At 42.2% G+C, this 24,880-nt stretch overlaps 1 protein-coding gene across 2 annotated transcripts in view; it reads right to left on the minus strand.

The window, feature by feature from the left end:
• NAXD (NAD(P)HX dehydratase) overlaps positions 1-24,880 on the minus strand; it is an 870,139-nt gene that overhangs the window by 402,300 nt on the left and 442,959 nt on the right. For both annotated transcript variants that reach the window (XM_044072663.1, XM_044072662.1), the window contains exon 5: positions 17,205-17,313. In XM_044072663.1, the coding sequence (XP_043928598.1) occupies positions 17,205-17,313 (109 nt within the window). The remainder of the gene's footprint in view (positions 1-17,204; positions 17,314-24,880) is intronic.

Here is a 24,880-nt window from a genome sequence, read left to right on the forward strand (position 1 = left end):
GAATATTGTAGAATGTTTGCCTGATATTTTTGGTCTGTTCCTCGCTCACAAAATGATTACATAGCACAATGCTGAAGACTGACGCTACTAGCAAAATGGACTTCATGTTTCACATCCTCCACGTAATGCATGGTACTTTCCCTGGCTTTATGCTTTTGCCCACAGTTCTTGTGCTAAGGGGGAGGGGTGGAAATGTCGGTCTCCTGAGGTTTGCTTGGCACTTGTGTCCATTACAAATGAGGTTTTCTAGCAAGTCATGATTTGACTTCTTTGTTCTACCAATTATTTTGGTTTGTTCAACATTATGTGCCAAGATACTGAGAGGTAGTGGGTAGGTGTATGAAAATGCGGTACATGTTATGCAGTGCCTGTCACTGTGACACTCCATTCCTGAACGTTAGCTGGTTTGTGATTAAAGCAGGAATAGTTTTTGGAAATATCTTTTTTTTTTTTTTGCTCCATAACCTTTTTCTTGCCTCATAGGTTGGTGTGCTCCCCTTAAAACTTGTGACTTTCTACCTACCCATTTGTTCTTTCAGACTTTAGTTGCCTGTTCCAGAGTGCTTGTAATAGCAATATTTTAAGTCTTTTGGGCCTCTTCACATTATCTTTGGGGGAGGGGGATGACAAAATTTTGTAGAAAAAGTTAGGGTTCACCTCCAATGTTTGGTATTTGACTTAAAACTGTCACTGGGGCCTTTCTCATCAAGTTTTTTGCCCACTGGTCAGTTAATCTTCAGTCCTTTTGTTTGCGGTACAATAGTAACTGCCATCTATGCAAGTCATTATGCAATATGTATTTTGTAATGCACTTCAATTTTGCCTGCTGCATGCATTACAGTTCGTTTTGCCTACTGGTTACTGTTACTCAGCAGTTTTTTGGCTTACGATACAACAGTGCCTACTGTACAGTTGGGCCTTTATGAACAGCGTTCAGTATTAGGTTGCTCATTCTTTTGTGTCTGCAGCCATAGCAATATGACTTTTTGGAACCTAATCCATGTTTCCGGTTTATATGCCTGCACTGCAGTTTTTTTGCTTACTGGTCCTCATTTCTCTTCAGTTCTGCCTACAGTGCAAAACAGAATCAACTAGTCAACTGGGTGTGCATTCCACCATGGATTGTGTAGCTCTTAGTTGACATGGTGTGGCAGGTTCAGTTTTTTTTTTGCTTAAATGGAATGCATTTTGCAGTGGTCTTTCATATCAAGATGTAGTGCTCCCTAGTTATAGACTACATATTTGGGGTTATTTCATTTTATTATGACTTTTTGTAGAAGCAGTAATGCAATACAGTAGAGGATGCTCGGAGAGTAATGCACAATAGTGACTGTACTTTGTAAGCAGAAGAGGCAAGTGTCAGTGTCTTAAGGGAATGTTTTTATATTTGTAGCTTGTGCCTAAAGTTAAGACACTTACTGTTTACACAGTTTGGAGTTTGTACTTCACATTGCGGCAATGGCCACCTCAAAGTTAAGTTTACCGCAGTTGGTCAATTTGAGTAAATCTGATGGGTAACATTCCACTATTGTCACGGGAGAGGTTTCTGTGTAAACTGGAAAATACAATCCTTAGAATGTGTTCAAAATGCTAATGTTTATCATTATGCAGTCCGGGTAGGTCAAAAAAACTGACATAACATGTTCCTGAAGTATAGTGCTTTTTACTAACAGCATGACAAAAGGACCCAATGTCTGCATATATAGTAATTCTGCTTTATGTCCATTCCCAGTTAGAGATGAAGCATAGATATTTGTCAGGAGCAGCAAAAAGCTTCAGCAGCAGAGGAATAAGGATACGAAGAGACACGGTTCCATTAAGAAATTTTACTGTGGGTCATCGGAGAGGGGAGATTCAGGAAAAAGTCTGCCTCCAGGACAACACAGTGGTTCTGCACTACAGCCTACCCACTGTGAGCCAGGCATCCTTACAACAGAAAGTGACCACTCTGCTGCAGCTGCACCACAGGCTGCCTCCTGTGAACGCAAGGCCATTAGCATGGGCAAAATTGTCAACAAATGCAGATTCAATTTTAGAAGTGCTTCCTGGATCACCAGAGTTTGATACAGAAGGAGCCCATACTTCTGTAGTGACAAGAGATGTGACCTAGGATTTGCAGGGAGCAGCAGGTGCATCTTTTAATGATCTAGGAACTTCGCCAGACTTGATGGGTTTAGGCTAGCTGCCATTCAGCATGGACCTGTACAAGTGGTATTGCCACAGTTCCTAGTCAATGAGCAAAAGATTTACATCGGAGAACTATTTCCATGTGATGCCTAATGGGGAGAGAGCAAAACACACTTGGTTGACAAACTCAGTCTCAAAAAGATGCACTGTTTTGCTTTGCATGCAAATTATTTGGAAATTCTAACCATCTTCTCAGGTTAGGTAGTTACAGGGCATGGAAAGAGATGTCCAAAGCTTTACACAGCCATGACCAAGTACCACAGCATGCATGCTGAAGTGAAAGGACTTGGACAACAGAGTAAAGAGTAGGCAGACAATGGATGATAGGAGACAAGCAATGATTGAAAGAGAGAGAACTCACTTGTGTGGTATGTTAGAACACATTACAGCTATTGTCCAATACCATGTGGAATGGAAAATGGCATTCCGTGGTACAAGTGATACCGTTTATACCTATGGCAATGGCAATGGCAATTTCCTGGGCCAAGTGCAAAGTACAGTTGTGTACACTTACCATAAATGTAGGTGTTAGAGTGTATTCTCTGTTGCAGTCATCACACTTGGGTTATTCTGCCAGGGGTAGCCCTCAGTCACCATGAATACCAGAGTCTTAGTAATTCTGTGTCGGTTGCAGTCACTACAGGACTGACATCAGGTCGTCAGTGGTATAAAAACAGGCAGCCAACACCATTACATCAGTTTTTCTTGCCCCCAGTGTCAGGAGCACCCAATAGGGAGCTATGCTGTGGTGGAGTAACGCCACCAGCAGAAAGTAAATACTACTAGTCTCCTAAGGGTGAGGGAGGGAGAGAGAGAGAGAGACAAGGGGCTGGAGAGTGGGAAACCAGGACTGTACACTTGAACATCTACATTTATGGGAAGTGTACACAACTGTACTATGTTCTTCGTGTTTCGCTGTTGCAGTCATCACACTTGGGTTGATTCCCAAAGCTGAAGAATGGGTGGAGGCAGTCAAGAAGAGATGGGGCTGGCTAGTATATCCTGCAGACTACGGCTGCGAAGCCTGCCCTGAATTTTGAAAAGATAGGTGGCAATGCTTGAAGGTATTAACAGAATTCAATGTTGCAGCTTCCAGGATGTCCCTGGTAGGGACCCCCCTGAGAAAGGCTGTAGAGGTTGACGTTGCCCTAGTAGAACGTGTTCTGACCCCCTGTGGGGGTGGTTTCCTAAGGTGTTTGTAACAGAAATTGATGCAGTGCGCTATCCATTTGTAGATAGCTTGTTTTGATATGGGTTTGCCTTCTGCTCCTGGTGCAAAGCTGACTAGTAACTGGTCAGATTTCCTAAAGGGCTTAGTCCTATCCAGGTAGAATCTGAGCTGTCTGCGCACATCTAAAGTGTGAAGGATCCTATCTTCCTTATTTTGAGGTTTAGGGAAAAAGGTGGGCAAATGAACAGATTGGTTGAGAGCCACACTGGACACCACTTTAGGCATGAAAGTTGGGTTAGTCCTGAGGGAGACTCTGTCAGCATGAAAAATGCTGAAAGGTTTCACAGCCGTAAGTGCTTGTAGCTCAGACACTCTTCTAGCTGAAGTGATGGCCAGAAGCAAGGTTGTTTTCCAAACAAGGAATTTTAACTCTGCTGAAGCTGCAGTCTCAAAGGGGGGGGTGAGCTTTTCCAACACAAAGTTAAGGTCCGAAGCATGGGTAGGGGATCTTCTTGGTGGCCTTAAGTTGTTAGCCTCTCTCAGGAACAGTTTGATGACAGGGTGTGGGAAGAGTGGTGGCTCAGCGCTGTAATGTGCAGAAATGGCAGAGGCATGGATTTTAATAGAAGAGAAGGATAGGCCCCTGTGGACTAGTTCTGGTAGGATGAGAGGTAAGGAGGGTGTGCTGGGTCAGCTTCTTTAGTCTGCATCCAGGAACAATACCTTTTCCATTTGTCAGCATAGGATTTTCTAGTACTGGGTTGTCTGGCTTCACGTATGACATCCAGGACCTGTTTACTTACGCTGGCCACTGGAGGAAAAGTCAAGGAATAAGCCAGGCTGCTAGGTTCAGGGTCTGCAACTGTGGATGCAAGAACTCTCCCTCCTGCTGAGTCAGGAGAGTTGAAATCTGGGGAGGTGTCATGGAGGCAGCGGGGAATGACTGCACAGTAGTGGGTATCAGTATTGGTGTGGCCAGTCTGGGGCAATCAGGATTGCCCTTGATCTTTCCTCCCTTATCTTGAGTAATACCCTGGTAAGAAGAGGAAGAAGAGGGAATGCATAGACTGAGGTTTGCCCACTGGAAGAATAAGGCATCCACTTTCCAGGCCTTGCTGTGAGGTTCACCCTGGTGCAGAATTAGCTGAGCTGGTGGTTGTAGGGGGAGGCAAATAGGTCCATCTTCGGGGTACCCCACTTTTGGGTCACAAGGCTGAAGGTGTTGTGGTTTAATTACCAGTCTTGTGGGTCTAGGAGATTTTTGCTCAAGTTGTCTGCTAGAGAGTTTTGGTTGCCTGGCAGGAATTGAGCTTGCAAGTGAATATGCATGGCTGAGGCCATGTTCCAAAGGGTCATGGCTAGCCTGCAGAGTGGGTAAGAGTGGGTTCCCCCCTGCTTGTTGATGTATCACATTACTGTGGTATTGTTGGTTTTGATTAGTAGAGGCCTCGGAGAGAGCAAGGATCTGAAAGCTGTCAGAGCTTGCTGAACAGCTAGCATCTCTTTTTGGTTGATGTGCAGATGAATTTGGTTTGGGCTCCAGTGGCCCTGAATTCACCTGCTGTCCAGATGAGTACCCCAGGCATAGTCCGATGCATCTGTGGTTAGGGTCTAGTTTCCAGGTCCTGAAAATGTTGGCAACAAAGGCTTTTTAAGTACCACTATAGTTTCCTCATATGCAGTCTGGCATATGGAATTAGTAGAGTGCAGGAGGCCATGAACCCTAGAGCTTGCAGGATTTTCCTTGTGGATAACTAGGTTCTGGTGGCCAGTTGAGAGAAGTAGCCTGTCAGATAGGCTTGTTTTTCTGGAGTCAGAAATGCCATCTGGGATGCTGTGTTCAGGCTTGCTCCAAGGAATACAATTTTTTGACTGGGGACTAGTTTGGATTTCTTTCCATTGATAGTGTACCCCAGTGAGGTTAGTAGGTTCTTTACAAATGTCAGGTGCTGTATCAGCTTTTCCTGATTGTCTGCCTGAATCAGGCAGTCGTCCAAGTAAGGGTAAATTTGAATATTTCCTTGTCTGCAAAAAGCAATGGCTGAAGCCAGGCAATTTGTGAAAACTCTGGGAGCAGTGGATAAGCCAAAGGAAAGTGCAGACAACTGATAATGCACAGATCCTGCCTTGAAACGTAGACATTTTCTGCAAGAATCTCTGACTGGGATATGCAGATAGATCTCTGACCTCCAGCATGTTTTGTTCATTGTGATGATGAGGTTTAGATCCTGAGAGGTACATACCAAGCGGGCGTTGTATCTATTCTCAGGTCTAATGAGGAGGCGATACAGTGGGACGACAATGACTTCCTTTTTTCTCAATGAAAAGCCCTTAGTGATGAGGTGTGCCACATAGGATTTCCTGACTGCTGTTGCAATGTGGTTATCAAAGGTGAGACCACTGTCCACCTGTGTCCCCAAGTCTCTTATCACACTTTCGGTGTTTAGTGTACTGCCACCTATGTGGTAATTCACGGGTACATGTTTTTTTCCCAAAGGGGATAACTACACATTTCTTGGCATTGAGCTTGAGCCCATGGCTCTGGCACCAAGCATCTGTTTCTGTAAGGGCCTTTTGTAGAATATCCACACCATTTGGTGATTCAGTAATGGCTACCAGTTTGCAGTCAACTGTGAACTTTGTAAGCCAGAGTCCCAGAGTGTTGGCCTGTATTTCAGAGAAGTAGATGCCAAACAAGAGTGGTCCCAGGACTGAACCCTGAGGTACTCCACTTGTCTGGAGCTGGAGTTGGCTACATTTACAGTGTGGGTTCTGCCAGTAAGCCAGTTGGCAACCCATCAAGTAACATAGGGATTAATGCCCACCTTAGTAAGTTTATCTATGATTCCAGAGTGGGGGATGGTGTCGAAGGCCTTGGCGAGGTCCAGATAGGCTGTGGACCACCATACACTTGTCCACGGCTCTGGAGACCAATCTGAATAAGTCAATCAGGTTCAGGAGACAAGACAGGCCCTTCACTAACCCAAACTGCATGGGGTCCAGTGTTTGAAGGTTGCCAGTGTCTTTGTTTAAGTTTCATGACAATACGTTCCATGGCCTTGCAGATCAGGCTCGTCAGACTGATGGGGCAGTAGTTCCTGGGATCCAAGGTGGATCCCCCTTGTGGAGTGGGATAACTGTAGCTGTGCGCCACTCAATGGGCATGAAGTCTGAGGTGAGGCTATGATTAAACATGACACTTGGGTGACTTGCCAGTTCATTTTGTAGTTCATGTAGTACACAGGCTGGGATGTCGTCTGGTCTCATGGATGCTGTATTCTTAGCTTTGGAGAGTGCGTTTTTTTTACCAGTGTGGACGTTATTACCGGAATTTGGCAATCTTTTGGTATTGAGATGGACCATTTAGGAGGTGAGAGGGGGGTGAAATTTGCACTGAATCGATCTGCCAGGATATTGGCAATATCCTTGTGATCAGTATATTTAACGCCATTCTGTTGTAGCTCAGAGCAGATCTGAGCATTGCCATTTAGACTCTTGACATAGCTATAGAATGCCTTGTGGTTGTCTTTGGAATCTTTGGCAATTTTATTTTCGTAACTAGCTTTGGAGGATTTTATGAGGGATCTCAGCTTCTTACTGAGGCTGGTAAGGGTTTTTTTGCATCCTGGGATTTTCCCTTTTCTGCAACAGTTTTTTCCTTTTGTAAAGTTTGTTTATGGCAAGGGACCACCAGACTGACTTCCTTTTTTTGGAGTAGAGTGTCATGGTTCTATTGGGGATGGCATGATTCATGTACGAGTGGATGTGCTCGTACAAGTGCCTTAGTGTAGGATTCAGCAGTCGAACTTTCGGTTCCCATCTGCATGGGTGTCATGAAGTTTGTCACTTCTGACTTGAGTAGCATTAATTTGGCTTTGGAGAAGTTTTTATTACAAATGTTTCCTTACTGGGGGGTGGGGGTGGGATGTGGATGTCAAGGGTAATTAGCTTATGGTCAGACCTGACGAAAGAGGGGGTGACCATGTGTGGAGCAACAATTTCCCATGTTGGTAATGACCAGGTCTATGATACTGGAGACCCTGGTGGGACTAAGGATTAGTTTATCCAGGGTGTTGGAATTTATGAATTCCAAGAACCATTGGGTAAAGGTGTTGGTAGACAAGTAATTTTCCCAGTTAATGGCAGGGTAGTTGAAATCACCCAGTATTCTGGTGTTTGGTTGTATCATAATGTTTTCCAGTATGTTTAGAAAGGTGTAGTGAGAATCTTAGGGCATGGTGGGGGATCTGTAGCAAGCTACAATTTGGACTGCAGTCTTACCTAGTGTTAGTTGCACCTAGAGAATTTCAGATGCATTGTGTTGTGCAACTAGCCTGGTGTTGTGAATATCCTTGGTGAATATGGACACTCCTCTACCTTTAGAGTTTCGGTCCTGGTTTGGTGGCCAAAAAGTGTGGCAAGAGTTGTAGCCTGGTATTGCAGAGGTGCTCTCTGATGCCTTCAACCAGGTCTCAGTTACTGCACAGATATCGATGTTCTCCATTTTTAGGAGTGCCTCGAGTGAGTGCATTTTGAGGTTTAGACTTCTAGCATTGAGTAGCATTACCATCAGATTTTGCATGCTTGTACATGTTACAGTGGTGGTTTTGTCCTTTGAACTTTTCCTAAAAAAGGCACTATAGGGGTGGCAAGAGCCTTAGCCAGTAACCTGAATCCCAGGGGAGACAGCTGCAGACCATCTCTGGCAAAGCATCGTGGTCTGTCAATCATGTCGTCCCAGGAAGACAGTTACTGGATCCCCTTTGAATGACATCAGAAGCTTAGCCAATTGTTGAAGCCAATCATTTTGTCCTTATACTGTGGTATCATTCTGGGCGAAGGCAGGATGCTACTCAGGGCTAGTGTCATACCTGCCTGGGCCACATGATCCGAGAGGTCTTTCATGTCTCTTTTTGCGTAGTCCAAGAAGGTACGTCTCAAGTTATTCACTCCAACATGGACAATGACAGAGTCATATCTGTACTTGTGGAGTGACTTGAGTACATGCATTATGCGGCGGATCCTGGAACCAGACAGGCAGCTGACTGTAATTTTCTTCTTGTTCAACTTGGTGAGTGGCACATCAGTGTGCCTGACTATAGAGTCACCTATGACTAAAGTGTTGGGTACACTGTCTTGCCTTAGGAGCTGTTGTTGGGTGGCACACTGGTGTTGTGAGCTATGTGACACTTTGGCTGTGACTGGTGTTTGTTTGCGTTTCAGCTTAGGAGGTCCTTGTTGCTTGGGCAGGTTACTGTTAAGGGTCTCCACATATGTGGGTTTAGTGTTGCTATGTGTGGGTGGGTGTTGGTAGAGTGGGTTTAGAAGGGCTATGTGTTGCTTAAGATGTAGTGTGGGTGTTAACCTTCTTCTTGGGTGGAGAGAGCTTTGCTTCCAGTTTGACTATGTAAGGGCATCTCTCGCAGGCTGTAGTGTTGGGTGGTAGGAGGAGAGGGTTGTCTGTGTACATGAGGCAATTGCTGCATTGCCCCAGTATCCCCAGATTCAACGGGTGGACAGGAGAAATCACTGGAAGCTGTCCCTTGGACATGCCTGGTTTGGTGCTTTTTTGTAAAGTAAAAGAGCTGTTTTCCCTTACCTTAGCAAGGTACTTTGCAATTATAGGCTGTTTAGTGCCTATGATTAATTTCTCGTTATTAACAAGGGGAGTTGAGTGCTTGTATCAGTTTAAGATTTCCTAGTGCTTTCCAGTAGGTTTTAAAGCAAGTGCTAGTCACAGGGATGCTTAAAGGTGCAATGAAAAAAAATGGTTTATCCTAAACACTGCAGTGTGAACTAGAGGAGTTAGATGTGAAAGTAGGTAAGTTAAGTTTTACCTGTCGAAAAATCACTTTTTAAAACAGCAAGATAGACTGAAAGGGGGTGGTCACTTTTGTATTCTGGTGCTATGTAATACAGTCCAATAAATTTAAATAGTTGAAGGGGAGTGATTTCACAAAATGATAATTTTGTGCTTACTCAAACAAGCCAGTAAAAACAGAGAGGAAATTAGATACATGGTCAAATTAACATAAGGGGAAGGCAACTAGAAAGATAGTGGTGTTTAAGAACGCTACAGTAACCAGCAAGAATAACTATTGCTCATACTCACCTAATTTCTACTCTCCTCTATGCCTCACCCATATACACTAACCTCTCTAAAATCAACCTTAATAAAATGGAAAGTGCCTACAATAGCATAGCCAGATTTGCCACAGGAAACCCTTTCAGAACCCACCACTGTACTAACCTAAAGCAACTAGGATGGCTTGAATTACAAAATCAGCTTAAATTCCACCAACTTACCATTGCCCACAAAACCCTTTGCCATCCTACTAATACCCCAATACTATCTACCTTCATTGTCCCCTAGAACAATCTTAAGACCTTACGTTCATCGCAAAGACTTCTGGTAAATATTTGTAAATCTAACAATAGGGCTGGAGACTCTTTTCTGTAGTACTGCTGGAAAATCCTGGAACCTTCTTCCTACTGAACTTTCCTCTGTTCCCTCAATATCACTCTTCAAAAACAAACTGAAACTTTTTCTCAGAACACACTGGTTATACCCTTGCACTAAACCTGACTGATCTATTACCTTTCTTCCTTGGATCTACCTACGCTCCTCTTTTCTACATTATTATTCCTTTTCTTAGTAACAACAAACTTATTCCTTTCTAGATCTTTTCTTACTATCTCCTCATAACTTCTTTAATTAAACCTGTTTTTAACACATATTCTGCATATTGCAGCTCATACTTTTGTTGTCCTTCTTTATGCCAACCCGCTTACTAATAACTTATCTAACTCAGCTGCTATCCTTTACATGTTATATTGCAACTACATCTGTGTTAATTAAGTGTTTTTTACTTAGCACTACACTAAGAACAAACAACCACTGAGATTATTCCTTGTCTTTTTTTCTAGCAATGTTTAACATGAAATTAATCTTGTATATGTTATTATATTTGTGCTTCCTCAGAGCTCATCTCCCCGGGCCTCTACTGAAAATGGACATATATCCAGTTAGACTAACCCAGTCAACAAATGTAAAATAAAATAAATAAATAAATAAAACTCTAGGCATGTGCTCATATTTCCTTTCCAGTAATCTTTTATAAAGCTGTAAGGCAGTAAATTTCATGCAGCACCTCAGTGTGGCTTGCATAGTATGCTGTGTGTTCACTGATTTTTTGCTTACTCCAGCAGGTAGGACCATGAGGAGGATGAAACTAGCAGGATTTGAGGCAAAGGCAGCTAGGAGCAGCAGGACTTGCCCTGAGGCCAGGACAGTTGGAGCGTTAGGACTAGTTGTGAGGCTAGGACATTTGGGAGTGGCAGGACTTGTCATGAGGCTAGGACAATAGTACAGGAAGAACAGATTGCTAATGGCACTAAAAGTGGTAGCAATCAGAAAAGCTGAGGAGCTAACTGCCCATTGAAGACTAATGACACACTGGTGGTCTTCACTTCACCGGTTTCTCTCCGGGTTTGAACCTGCCTGTGTCAGACTTAGTAATCCAAATGGCTCTGTTGTGCTTTTCTTTGGGTTTGAGTCATCTGCCTCAGGCTCCATAATCCCCATGGCTTTCCCTTGTATGTCTTGTGCATCTGTACTCTTTTCTATGTCTGTCCCATAGCTGTCTTGTGTACCTCTGCAGTGCGACTGTTCTGCATTTCAGTATGTATGTCTGTCTTGTGTGATGGGGTCAGTTTATCTAATGATTCTTGTGTGTTTTAGTCTTGCTGTATTGCTGTCATCGTCTTGTGTTTGGGAGTGGCATCTCAGTTTTGTTTTGTGGTAGTGCTGCCTTCATCTTGTGTGGGTTTCTGTTCAGTCTTGCAGTAGTTTTGTCCTGGTCTTGTGTCTGTCCCGTGGGGGTGGGTGACTCTGTCTTGTGTGTCAGAGTCTGTGTGGATGTTAATGTTCAGTCTTGCTGTACTGCTGTCTTTATCAGGTGTGTCTGTCCTGTGTCTTTATCATGTGTGTCTGTCCTGTGTGCAAGAATGTGTAGCTGTCTGTCTTATGTCTCTGTTCAGTCTTGCTATAATGCTGTCCTTATCTTGTGTGGGCGTCTGTCCTGTGTGCAAGATCTGTCTGTCTTGGTGTGCCTCTGTCCTGTGTGTGAGAGAGAGAGAGAGAGAGAGAGTCTGTGTGAGTATCTCTCTTCAGCCTTGTTGCATTGCTGTCTTTGTCTTGTGTCAGTGCTGTGTGTGGGGAGTCAGTGTGGGTGTCTTTATGTACCTCTGTGGGACTGGCTACTTTAATGCAGGACAGAGGCTTGTTGTAATGTAACTGCATTGCTACTAAGTGCCAGTTAGTCATAGCTCTCAATCTCATGGCACAAAAAATCTGGATAAAGCCAAAGACAATAAGGGAACAGCCCCAAAAATCAGGAAAATTTTTAAATATTGCTCTTATAAACTTAAAAAGTTGACAGAATAAAAGGTGTTAACATGCATTTTCTGAAGGATATGAAGTCAAACTCAAATGCCTGTCATTATTTAGTGAATTCAACCCTCAATGATTTGCCATAAAAAAAAAAATCCAGAAAACAATAAATTTTAAGGAACAGACATTCTGTGAAAATCTCGGCAGTTGAGGAGTATGAAATCAGTGTGTGTGTGTGTGTGTGTGTGTGTGTGTGTGTGTGTGTGTACCTGAGTGGTTACCTTGCTGTGGTACAGGGGGTTTGCCATAATGTAACATTGGTACTAAATGCCAGTCAGTGTGTGTGTGCATGCACCTGTGAGTGAAAACCTTGCTTTAGTAAAGGGGTTTATCATAATGTAACACTGGTACTAAATGCCAGTCAGTGTGTGTGCGTGCACCTGTGGGTGAAAACCTTGTTGTGGTACAGTTACAACATTGGTACTAAATGCCAGTCACTGCATACCTTGGCACACCTGAATATATAACAGTATAGTGGTTGTTAAATGGTGCTGGATGACCTTGACAGGGAAGGTGATATGACAGCAATGTGGTCACACTTGATATTCTCCTGAGTAGGGCCCCCAACTTGAAACTTGCTGGGGGCCCCCAAAATGCTAGCACCAGCCCTGCACACAAGGAGTGTAGACCATGTGGTGACACCGTATGTCTACACTCCGTACATTTTTCAAATCCTTGACTATCAGCTATTACTTGTAGAAGACAAACCCACACACAGAGCAAAAGATTACAATTAAATTTTTCCTAACTCACCAGTTATGACTAAGCAACTATCTATCTATGACTATGGCTATATAACTATAGCACACTGCACACTACTGAAGAACCAAAAGAGGTCCTAGACCTTGAATGAATGTCCAATTTGTAGTTGAACACAAACATTTGAGGACCCACCCAAGTAAAAGCAGCACAAACATCATCCAAATCAGCTCTGGAGAAAAAGGCTGTAGAAGTAGCCATAGATCTATTAGAATGACATTTCAGTTTACAATGCAAGGCCTTCCTTTCAAACTACACCCAAAGGAAATACAATCAGACAGCCACTTGGACAGAGTAGATAATGGCACACTCAAACAGGCCTTTGAAAAAAAAAAAAAACAAATTGACTAAATTTCCTGAAAGATTTAGTTCTGTTCAAATAAAACCTCAACTGTCCACGGACATCAAGGCAATGCAGTTCTAAATTGAGTATTCTCCTTTACTGTAAAATGCATGAAAGAACAGGCAACTAAATGGTCTGATTTGGGAGAAAAGCAGCATCCATTTTGAAGGTCATCCTGTCTTTGTGAAAAAACAAATACAGAGGTACTGAGGATCGGGCCTGTAGTTCGAACACATGCATGGCTGAGGTAATAGCCACTAAGAATAAAGTTTTCCAAAACAACAACTTGAAGCCAACTGTAGCAGAAGGTGCAAATGGATATCCAGCATTCTCTTGAAGCATAAAAGTCAAGTCCCATGGGGGAACAGGATCCTGGACTTGAAGATGCAGCAAAAATGTTCCCTTGAGAAAGGCCTTTGAAATTTTAAGAACCACCCATGGCAGATTATCTCTGCCAATTGTACCTTAACAATAGAGTAACTGTATCCTAAGGGAAACAAGTCAGCGAGAAAATCCAGAAACACCTCCAAAGGAGCTGAAAAAGGGTCTAAACCTTTACAGTCAGTCCAAAGAGCGAACTGTTTCCACTTATTAGCATATACTCTATGCACAGACACCTTCTGAGCAGAGGAAAAAATATGCACCACTATCTGAAAGCTTGGGATTTGTAGCCATCGGGGGAATGTGAGAAACCATGTGGTTAACTTGAGCATCTGAAGGTGGGTTTATATTAAATCACCGAACGCATAAAAAAGCGAACAGTGACTAATTGACCCTATGCAAGCGAAAATTTACAATGTCCAAGTGTCAGAACAGCGATTTTTTTCCCCTTGGGGGGGGGGGGGGATCGCTGTTCCAACAAAATCAATTTCAAACATTACATTAAGTGGGGGGCTTCGCTTACACACCCATCCTACTTAAATATACCAATCAGGAATTGATGGACATGCTCTACCTCAAAAAATCCAAATCCATCAGAACCACGAGAGCTAAAGATTTAAACCTCAGCACAAATATGAATAGGACATGCTGGAGGGACAGATTCATAACTCAGAGGCTTCCCATACTCTGGAACAGAATCCCAAGTTCATGTTAGGCAGAGCCCCTCACTGACTCTCTTCAAGAGAAATCTTGACGAGTGGATGGGAGATCGTAGGTTTACCCCGGGGGTCATCTCTGTGTCACTACTAGACAGAGGCACAGTAAACCAATTATATTATGTAAGGGGATCTTCACTGTGTCACTACTAGACAAGAGGCACAGTATTCTAAATCTATTCTGTACACTTTTGTACCATTACATGGGGTGGCGAAAGCCACATCACTATGGTTAGGCTTATAAATGCCCCAGGGCAGATAGCCTAGTGCTAAATTATGAAACTATGAAACTAACTCCGAGACTGCCCTACAGTGCAGAAAACAGCAAATTACCGAAGAGGCCAAGCAAATTCTTTCCCAGGGAAAGAATTCACTTAACAGCCACTTCGATATTTTGCATTTTCAGCCTTTTAAGTTCAACAGAGATGCATTCGAAAGAATGAGTCTTTGGTCTTCTAATATAGACCCTCTGAAGGTCAGACGGATCCAGGCTCGTCGGGTGAGAAATCAGACTTGGAATGGGATCCAGGACAGAAGGAGAGTACTTCAAAAGAGGCCAAAGAAAGGGGGACCACACCTGATTGGGCCAAAATGAGCAAAAAGTATAACCATCACTCTGCAATGTCCAGCTTTCTGGAGAAACTTTATCATCAAGCGGATGGAAGGATATACATACAGAAGACCTGGGGATCAAGCATAAAGGGCATCCATGGGTGACTGTCTCTGAGGACGGACTAAGGCATAACAGTTTCTGCACTTGGTGCTGCATGGGAATGTGAACAGGTCACAACACAGAGTGCCCCAGCGCTGAAAATTCCAAGCCAAGACTTGATTCCTGCTCAGACTGTCTGTTAAATGCTGGACTTCCCCAGGATGTGTGCTGCAACCAGAAACCACTGAAATGAAACCGCCCACTGCCAAACTCTCATGACATCCCAACAAAGTAAGACTGGATCTCATCAAGTTCATTCAGATAACAGACAGATATACTGTCCGCCTGAACCGAGATCACACCCTTATGGAGACTGTCTTGAAAGACTTGCAATGCAAGGAGGATTGCTCTCATCTCCAAGACACTGATGTGAAGATTGGCCTCTGTAATGGACTAGATCCCTTGGACAGTCCTCCCTTTGAAGCACCCAACCCACCCTACCCTGGGAGAGAGGCATCTGTCATGACCGTGCCGGGGAGTGGGGCGAAGGGGACAAACGGTGTCAGAAGGGGAGAGCCCCAGCCACCACCCGATCTGATCTCAATACTCTTTTGACAACATGATGGGAATTTCCATTGGATGAGTCAAGTAAGACCACTGCACCGCAAGTGGCAGAGGCACCACATGGTATCTAACCAAGGAAACTAAGCAGATGGCAGCCACCATGTGCCCTAACAGTTTGAAAACAAGGGATGCTGGAGTGGACTCCCCTGGAGCAGACTTCTGCATGTCCACAAGCACAGATGTCAAAGAGGGAGAGAGACCAGTTGCAGCCGACCACTTCTTTCCTTGATGGCAGTACATCCTCTATACAGCATCTAAGGCAGAGACTGAAGCTGGCACCCAGGAGCCCACACATCTAAGATCCAGAGATCCAAAAGATATATCAGACTCTAGAGCCACATCAGCCTGTCCAGGTACCAAGACAAAAGCCAAACTATCAACAGTAGAGGCACCAAATGAGAGGAATGAGCCTGAAACCCCCCATCTCGATGTATTGGCTGAGAGGTCCGCTCAGCTATGAAACTGCCAAAGTCAAGAAAACCAAGGCCTGGGTAGGAGCCAAAATTGGTCAAGCCACTGGATCCAACCCTATGGGCAGAAAGGCAACCGGTTCTGATAACTTTGGAACAGCAGGGTCACAGGGAAGAAACCAGCATCATGGAGCTGAAGTCTAGATTTGAGGACCCAAAGCTGCGGGATCAGCCCTAACTGCATCTGAGCTTGTAAGAAAGACCACATCAGCTGCTCCAAGTCAGCGAGTCTTAAACTTCCAACAAAATGGGTTAACTGAGCTGACAAAAGCACTGATGGAGGATTAGAGGCTTGCCTGCTAAACAACAATAAGGACTGGATCCAAACCAGAGAAGCTCTGATCCAGGGAGAAGGAGATGCTTCCAAAGAAGACTTGTGGATTGGAGGGGGAGAAGGGTGAAAAAGTTCTGCCTGAGGGAACTCCTTTTAACAGGAAAGGACTTGGGGTGGTTAGCACAGGGGAAAGGGCCTTCACCGCAGTTGGTACTGAGGGAGATTGCATCAGAGTTGTTGGATCGGATAACAGCGCTGGAGGATCAAGCAATCAAGATGGAACTAATCATTTTTGGCCCACTTTCAAAGATTTGGGCTCTTAGATCCTTCCTTATTACTCTGATCACCATTGTTGCCCTTATCGGAAGTCTACACAAACCACCATCATTCTCCCACCAAAGAAAAGGTGAGCTGATGTCCTCTGCTGTACTCTGGCCACTCCTGCCATGTCCACCAGCCTCCAAACCACTAATAAAAATTGGATTATCTGATGAAAAGTCTTATGCCCCTAAGCCACACATCTGTCTGTGACTAACTCAGTTTTCCTCCAGATATGCAACCAACCTTCTTTCTTTCATTATGTTTATACTATTTTTCTACCACTAATAATTTCAGGCTGAATGGTCTGTGCTCTATGTCAATTTTGCTGATAAAGTGAATAAGAATATCAACAGCAAAAACTGCAAAGGATGAGCAAGTAAGGACAGTCTCCAAGGTCATCTGAAACATATGGGTTTAAGTTACTCTGCCTATTACTTCTACAAACACCATCAAAATCCTTAATGTCACTGGCTCCTGAGACTTTTACTTGATTTGCCTCCTTCAAGTGCTGACAAAAACTTAAAAGCATGAAGGACAGAAGTAAATATTAAGTATCAAAAATTAAAGAAAAACATTACTAATGCAAAGTTCTCATATGGCAGAGAAAGCTGAAAAGAGGAACCATGCATCAATTTACTATGGAATACTAAGACAATGAAAACAGCATTCTGCGTTAAACAGCATGCAAAGAAAACGAACACACAGTACAACAAATATATTCCAGATAAAGAAAACAGCACTTCAAAAATTAAAACCACTAGGTTTGGAATAGTAAACTTTCTATATACAGACACCAAGAGCAGCATTATTGTCATACTACTACTACTAAATACATATGTAAATATATTTTATACCTTAGCATGCTTGAGTATTGCATCTTCTCTACCCAAACCAGGGCCTACAACCAGTGAGTGAAGCCGTGGAAGCCAGTTTTCAACTTCTTCCACAGCACTGGGATGATCACTGAAAAGAAAAGTAAAATCACGACAGTTTAAAATTTTTTCAAGAAAATGAGACTAAGAAAAAGCATGGTGTACACATCCTATCAACTGTGAAATGCATTCAAGCCTTGATTCTAGTGAATTACAATGTCAGTGCAAACCTGTTCAAGGTGCATGTTTAATTTGAAAGGAATGTGCCCAGAATATATATTATTCCAAAGGAGAAAGTGGTTTACAAGATATGAAGGATGCATTTTCAGTGCTGATTACCCATGCTGCATATCCATAAGTTTCAGAATAAATTACTGACAAGGCTTCACCTTCCATTCCTGTCATACTCATCAAAAAAATACCCAGAAACATCCTGGTGGTTATCAGCCCACTGATCCAAATGAACCAAATTTCAATAGCACACGGACGCTGGAGAGGTCAGGTCAAAATTGAAGTGGAGTGGCTGACGCTAGATACCCCATTCTGTAGGTGGGAAACTGGTTTGGTTCACTACACTGGCAACCCTATAGAAATGAAGGGGTGTCACTTGTAGACCACAGCCTAGCAAGCACAAGATGCACAGCGGTGCACTGCACTGGACACAGCGTTACATATGTGGTAGCAGTTCTACACCCTCATGCTAGTATAAAGTGCAGCTCACAAGTCACTGACATGAGGGATTGAGGTTTTGGGGGGGGGGCTGCAGGATCAACTGGCCCCACCCACTAACACCAGACTCAACACCATGGGAAGTAAATGTTGTGTGTCACCTGCTCAAATAATGTGCAATATGACAACGTATACAAGGAAATTGGCAGTGAAGGTGAGCTATTCCAAAATCCAACTATATCCCACAGTCCAAGGACAGGAGTAACTTCTGCTTCTAGTCTGTGTGCTTGCATATGAGAAGGCCTACATTGTTTTATATGTGTTGTTTCTACTGTGCAAAGGCAACTCTTAACATCTCCCTTCAGCATGTTCTTCATCATGTGCATTAACCAGTTTAACATGAGATGCTCCAATAATTCAAAATTAATATCTTCAATGGAGTCAGTCTGTGGTTCGGTAGCTTACAAGGATAAAAACACTGATTACAACCCATGCCTAATGGCACAGGTGCTGGAAGGACCAAGCAGAAATAGTGTCAGTGAGTAGCTAATGCCAGCTTGCTCATCCAAAGGGAGGGAGGCAGCAGCCGCCCACTGTACTGGCAAAATCTGCAAGAATGTTGATGTACTGTCCACACCAATAAGCCTAAAAGTGTTTGCACTGTGACTACTGCATACATTTCAATAAGTTAGCATGAACAATTTATGCATATGGTCTTCCTGTCAGAAGGTATGGCAAATCTCACAAAGTCAAAGATGGGAAGGGATTAGGCAAGTAGTCTTTTCGACCTCCTAACTGGCCTCCACTCCATACATCTGCTTCTCATCTCTAACAGAAAGATAACACTGGGGAGTCTGTCTTTGGAATGAAAGCACAAGAAGACCTCTTGCCCCACTAGAATATAGGTCTGGACTCATCCTTGATGCAAGTGATAGTGGTGATTTCCTTGGGTAATTAATGAATAAGTAATACAGTCTTCACTTAGTCAGGGGCTGACCTAGTATGCCCTTCCATGATAGGGGCTGGTGAGCCTCCCAGGATCCAGTAACCACATCCATGAAGTGGGATAAATGTCTCAACAAGGTGACTTTAGAAAGATACTGGGCATGTCAGATGGACCATGGGTGAACCACGGTCTGCATGCGCCTCCTTCCACTCTTATGGATGCAGTACATTTTTCCTTAGACAGTTTTAGCTTCATTCAACAATTCCCTGTAGGATCTCCTATACATTGATAGGTGTTTTATAAACTAAACAGATACAAGAAACACCCCAATAGGCAAACTATCACTTCACTGACACAAACACCACTTTATTTTCTGCTGCTTCCAAGTGGTTTCGTAGTCCAGTCCCAGTAACATACAATAAAGTGATCTGTGTTTTAGTACTACAGTGGAAATCCAAACAATTACTAAGAGTATATCACAGTGAAACTGAGTATCTGGTGGTTTATAGACCAATGGTTTCTTCCTTGTGGAATTTCTTGTATCAAAAGGAACTTTCTTAACACTACACGCACACAAACTCCCACTGTGGCTAACAAAACTTTGACACTCTGCCACACTACTTCTAGTATTGTTTTCTCCCTCCTTTGGCAAATTTCCATATGAACACAAACCTTCTCTTTCAGGTCACAAATGTTGCTGCTGTTGTTCTTCTTTCAGCTATTCCCAGTTAGGGGTCGCCACAGCAGAACTCCGGTCCGCTAATGATTGGCAGTAAATTTTTTATGGGTGCCGAGGTGCCAGCTCGACGCCCAACCTTCAGCGAAGGCACGCCCATTCTACGCACGTCTTTAGAGCGCCACTCGACCACGGGGAGGACATGATGGTATAAAATTCATCCAGTAACGGACTTGTCAGACACAGACACAGGTTTTTTTTTTTTTTTTTTAAAGAGTGCAGTGATATTGATATTTTTCTCTCTGTCGAATTCCATTTTTTTTAAATTACTGCCCTCTTCCCACTTACAAATAAATCCTTAAAGGCTGAATGGCAGTCTGACAAAAAAAAAAAAATATCACACAAATACAAGTCTGCCGCAGTGTTCACATTCAATGTAATGTTACTATAAGCCACCAGTCAAACCTATTAGTATAAACTCCTCCAAGAGAAAGAGTTGCCATGCTTTCTTTATTCCAGACCTCATTCAGCTTAATACATACCCAGATACATTACAGCTAAGAAAAACTACTTCTCTGAATACCAGTTTCTTTCAGCTCCTTCCCCTGTGACAGCCTCCGCGCCAGTGGCTTCAGTGTGGAAGTTCCATCTGTGTCCTGTCCCTTTGGCACCATTGACAATCCCAGCTCTGGTGCCAACAGTTTCACATCCAATTCACTTGACATTAGCCCCTTCAGTGTCGACTGGGTCTCAGACCCGAATGCTCAACTTTGACTCTTCAGCACTGTCTACGAATTTAATTTGCATGGAACAATTTTTAGCGTCTGTGTCATCTGCATTCACTCCCATGATACGAATCTTGGATGACTGCATGTCCACCTGTAAAAAGCCAATACCCATTCATTCTAGTCTCGTGTTAACGTTCGCATCCTACATATCTATAGTCTGCCAGTTTGGCCCAGGCTTCTGATAATGAAGGTAAGTACCCCACTGGGGACACTGTGAATTTTTAGCACATTATTGTTCTTCACATTTTTTTTCTTCTCCTTAGGATATTAGGGTATGTATAAAGTGTGCTTGTGAAATAAATTCCTTACAAAGACTTTCACATGCAATGTTATTTGCCGCTTTTAATAAGTATACCTTAAGACAAAACGGATCAAGCTCTGTGAATTTACCTGGTCAGAAAGACTTTTGAGGTCATGTCCTAGTCTGCACAGCTACTGACTTACAGCAGCCATTACTCTCAGATGCCCCCCCCCCCATTATGTGAAGGAGTATTCCAAAGACGAGGAGTGGAACCAGATGAACCTCAGCCAGGTTCCTAATGTTCCTGTAGGCTTGTGGGCGACAGTTCTTATGAGATGCTTAGTACCTAAAAAACAAACAGTTACATTTTTTCTTTTTCACGTATTATACATATGGTTTCTTAAGTTCTTGTTCTCTTCATTATATAGGACTGCTTAAGTCCTACCTTCCCTGAAAATTACACTCTTCCTCCTCCTGATCATTATGCATGTATTGCTTCCACAAATTCCACTTATTTCTATGCCGTTTGTTCCTTCCCTTTTCTAAAGATTCCATCTTCAATTCTCTTACCTAGTTTTAATTCATTTACAGTTAGTTTAGATTTTGATTCCCATTTTGTAGTAATTGCTTAGACTTAGTACGGCCTTACTATGTGTAGGCAATTCATTTTCTATACCCAGCTCAAGAGAATAATTTCTTTAATTACAATAATTTCCTCCCCCAGCATTTCTGACAAAGTATTCTGTAGGTAATATTTAAAATCTGCCAACTAGTTACATTCCAAAAACAGATTCATGAGTGCCCCTCTTTTTTACATTACACCCCTAATATTTACTATCTACCTGTGGAAATTTTTCTGTAGATGTTGTTGCATACTGGAAGCCATACAAATCTCCTCCCATTGTTCCTTTGTATACTGCCTTTCTGATTTCATTTCCCAACCACTTCTAACTGGTCGATAGTACAGCACATAAAATTATGTATAACTTTTGTTTTTAACCACTGCTTCTCTTCAGGACTCAACTAAAAACTCAGACAGAGCTCGTTTAACACTGCCCTATCCATCCCCTTCTTGCCTATTCTCAGTTATTAATCCCTGTAAGGACAGTCTCCAACCTGCAGTCCAATGTATTGCTTGGTTTCACTCCACTATATGACTTCTCCCTCCCTTTGCTAATTTTTTTCCAATAAATTCCAGATCCCTCTTGCCTATTTTCTATGCCCCTACTTGTAATTGTCCCTATTAGTAAACTCTCCTTTCTCCACTCCTTTGTTGGGTTGGTTCTCAAAATACATTTGTTTAGTTTGCAAATATAATATTCTGTATAGCTGTAACTGTTCTCCTCAAGGGCTAGCATCCAAAATCCTACTGTCTCCCCTCATTTCATGAACTTCCCCTCCTGTTTCAACATCATTTCTTTTGACTTTGATTTGTAGTCTCCTACTTGTTATGTGTAAGAGCCCTTTAAATCTGGTAATCCTAAACCTCCTTGCTTTTTTGGGGAAAGAAATATGATTCCACTTAACCTTTGTCCTCTTTCCCTCTCAAATTCCTTAAATTCTTTAAGGTCCACAGCTGTTTGATTAAAAAAAAAAAATATGCCTGACCTGTATATGGTACTAAAGGATAAGATCTGTCCCTAATCATAACAGTTTCCAAAGTAGGGGAGGTTTGTGCTTCAGTGCCGAAAAAAAAGGCTCTCTCCTCAGGACCTTATTAAAAGAGGTAGCTTGGTCCCCGTTCCCAAGTTTTTTATGTCCCTATCCTCATCTTCTTTTTCCTTCCTTTTTCTGCTTGCTCAATAGCAATAAGGCCTTTAATAAGTTTAGATCTCATGAGTGCTAGGGAGCAGGATGAAACCATTTACAGAGAGCACTCCTCATTAAAACTGTTCAGGGCTAAGACAGACACACATATCATGGGACTTCGGGGTTGGGGGGTGCTAACAGCACATTTTTTGGAAAGTTTTACTCAAGATCAGCTAACATTACAACAAGCACGAATAGCAACAACAAATGATAGCACTACTAGTATAAGTTGTTAAATGAATCTAAAACCTTATTTCACTCTTCCATCATTTATTTTTCACTTGACCTTAGTAAGAGATAAGAAATGGTGCTAGACAACCGCCTTAGTGCCAAGAAGACAAGGCGCTAAAGATAACAAAGTAAATGAAAATATAGTAATCTAATGTTAATAATGCTTATAAAAATAGCTATTTTTTTTCCAAATAAGAATTACTTCTAACAAGAGCATTTAGAAGAGGTGAAGGTTGAAATCTTTCGTCAATGGCAGCAAACAAGACCTGAAAGGAAGGCCTCTTTAGTGGATTATAGGTAAGGTTTGTATGAGCTTGAGGCACTAAAAGCAATACTGAATGGTTGGATTGGATTTGAGGATTAGCTCGGTAACAAACTGTCGGATGCAAGAAATAAATGAACTGCAAACTGCCATTTCCACAAGATGCAGTCTGAATATGAGAAATGTGCTTCTGTAAGAATTGGATCAAAAACAAGTATGGAAGTTTGTTGACTGTGTTAAATTGGTGGGAATATTCTAAATTATAATTCCGACTTGGTCATTAATGCCTGGAAGAAGAATGAAGGGAGTGAAGATGCAAATGTAAATAACTTTTTTTTGGCTGAAAACAAAAGGCATATAATAAATGTTTTGCAATAAATTAATGTTCTATTCTAAAGTAGTTCTGTGTAATATGCAGAGGTATTTTAACTGTGAGATGTGGGGAGGAGTTTCGTCAGCGATTGCTGTTTATGCCAGTTATATTAAAGTATGAAGGTAACTTTTCCAAAGAGTAATCTATCTGGGGAAAGTACTGTAACAAGATAAAGGCAATATATGAACAATGTAATTTTGTGATCTTTGGCTGCTAGGAGGAGATGTAAAAGGGTATTGATCATATAATGTGTATTAAAATCTAATACTTTCTCCTGTTTCTATACACATGGAAGTTCAGTTTAATGTCCTCAATCTACAGAAACAAGGGAAATACTCTCTGTCTCTCTCTAAACAAAAGGGCTAGAAAATGTAAAGCATGAAAAATTGTACATCTGTGGTATCTGGTGTGCCTTGCATTAGTAAAGCAGTTCATTGAACATAAAAGCTTAATACCAACAGAAGTGAATGCCTTTGTAGGTAGTTGTATTAAACAAAACAGTGCACAGTTTTCTTCACTCATTTAAGGATAGCCAGTGTATTACTTCTAAAGGATAAACACCATCTAATGGAGATCATGCAAGTTTTTTTTTTCACATCTGGAAGGGAGACAGAGACAGGATATTGATAAATGGTACAGTGCAGGAAGAAAACAGGCTCTAGGATACACTTTCAGCATAACTTTAGAATAGGCAAAGCCTGTTAGTGTTGCAGTCTATTTCAGGCAACCCTCCCACCTTACACTGGGGGGAATTTCCCATTTTGAAAAGTGTTTATAATTCAACATATTTATTGTGAGTTAACAAGGGTTGGAGGTTTAAAATATATTTTGTTCCTTGTTTCTTGAAGCACAAAATCTGGGAAAATGACTGTCATGCAAAACATCTGAAAGTAACAACTTCTTAGAATGACCGCCTTATCAATTTTATTCAGCAATGTCAATGGTATTCCATTACAAATACAGTAAAAACAGAGAGTACTTAATTATATTACGTATAGAGTGCAAATAGCAATGCTATAGGTAACATATTTTGGAAAGAAATGAGCACGTGAATTTGGCAAAGAAAGGATATCAGAATATACATTCTGCAGAGTATCAGAGACAAAGGAAAATGAGCAATACTGATTGCGAAAGGAACTCAAATAGTGACAGAAAAAAGACAATAATGGTAGAGATCTGTGGTAATAAGGGGCTAGTGGCAGGGAAGGAAGGAAGGAAGATTCAAATGTCATGTATTTTACATTCCACCTAAAACTACTACCATGGAGCTTGTGAGAATTTTGTGAAAATAGTAGCTTTCAGCAGGAATCATTATTTACGGCTAGAGAACTGGAACATGCTTTGCAATAGTGGGGATGTATCCAAGGACCCAGATGGGAAAATATAAAAAGATGTATATTTCTATGCCAAGAACATTTGCAATGGAAGATGTAAATTTACTAGCAGGAACTCAGACAATTTACATATCAATCCCCAAGGTACACTAACTGAGCTACACTGCATAGTGGTTACATTTCACAAAAGCATGGGTATTTTAATCAAAAGCTTTGAAACATCTCATAAATACTTCAGATCATGCACCAATAAATTCTACATGGATGCTGGTCAGTGAAGTAAAAATTAAACAAGGTCACTCTCCCACTTATTTGTTAAAGACAGGAAC

This window comes from Protopterus annectens, chromosome 5.part0 (assembly GCF_019279795.1).
Source record: "Protopterus annectens isolate FY-2018-M chromosome 5.part0, PAN1.0, whole genome shotgun sequence".
Classification (NCBI taxonomy): domain Eukaryota; kingdom Metazoa; phylum Chordata; order Ceratodontiformes; family Protopteridae; genus Protopterus; species Protopterus annectens.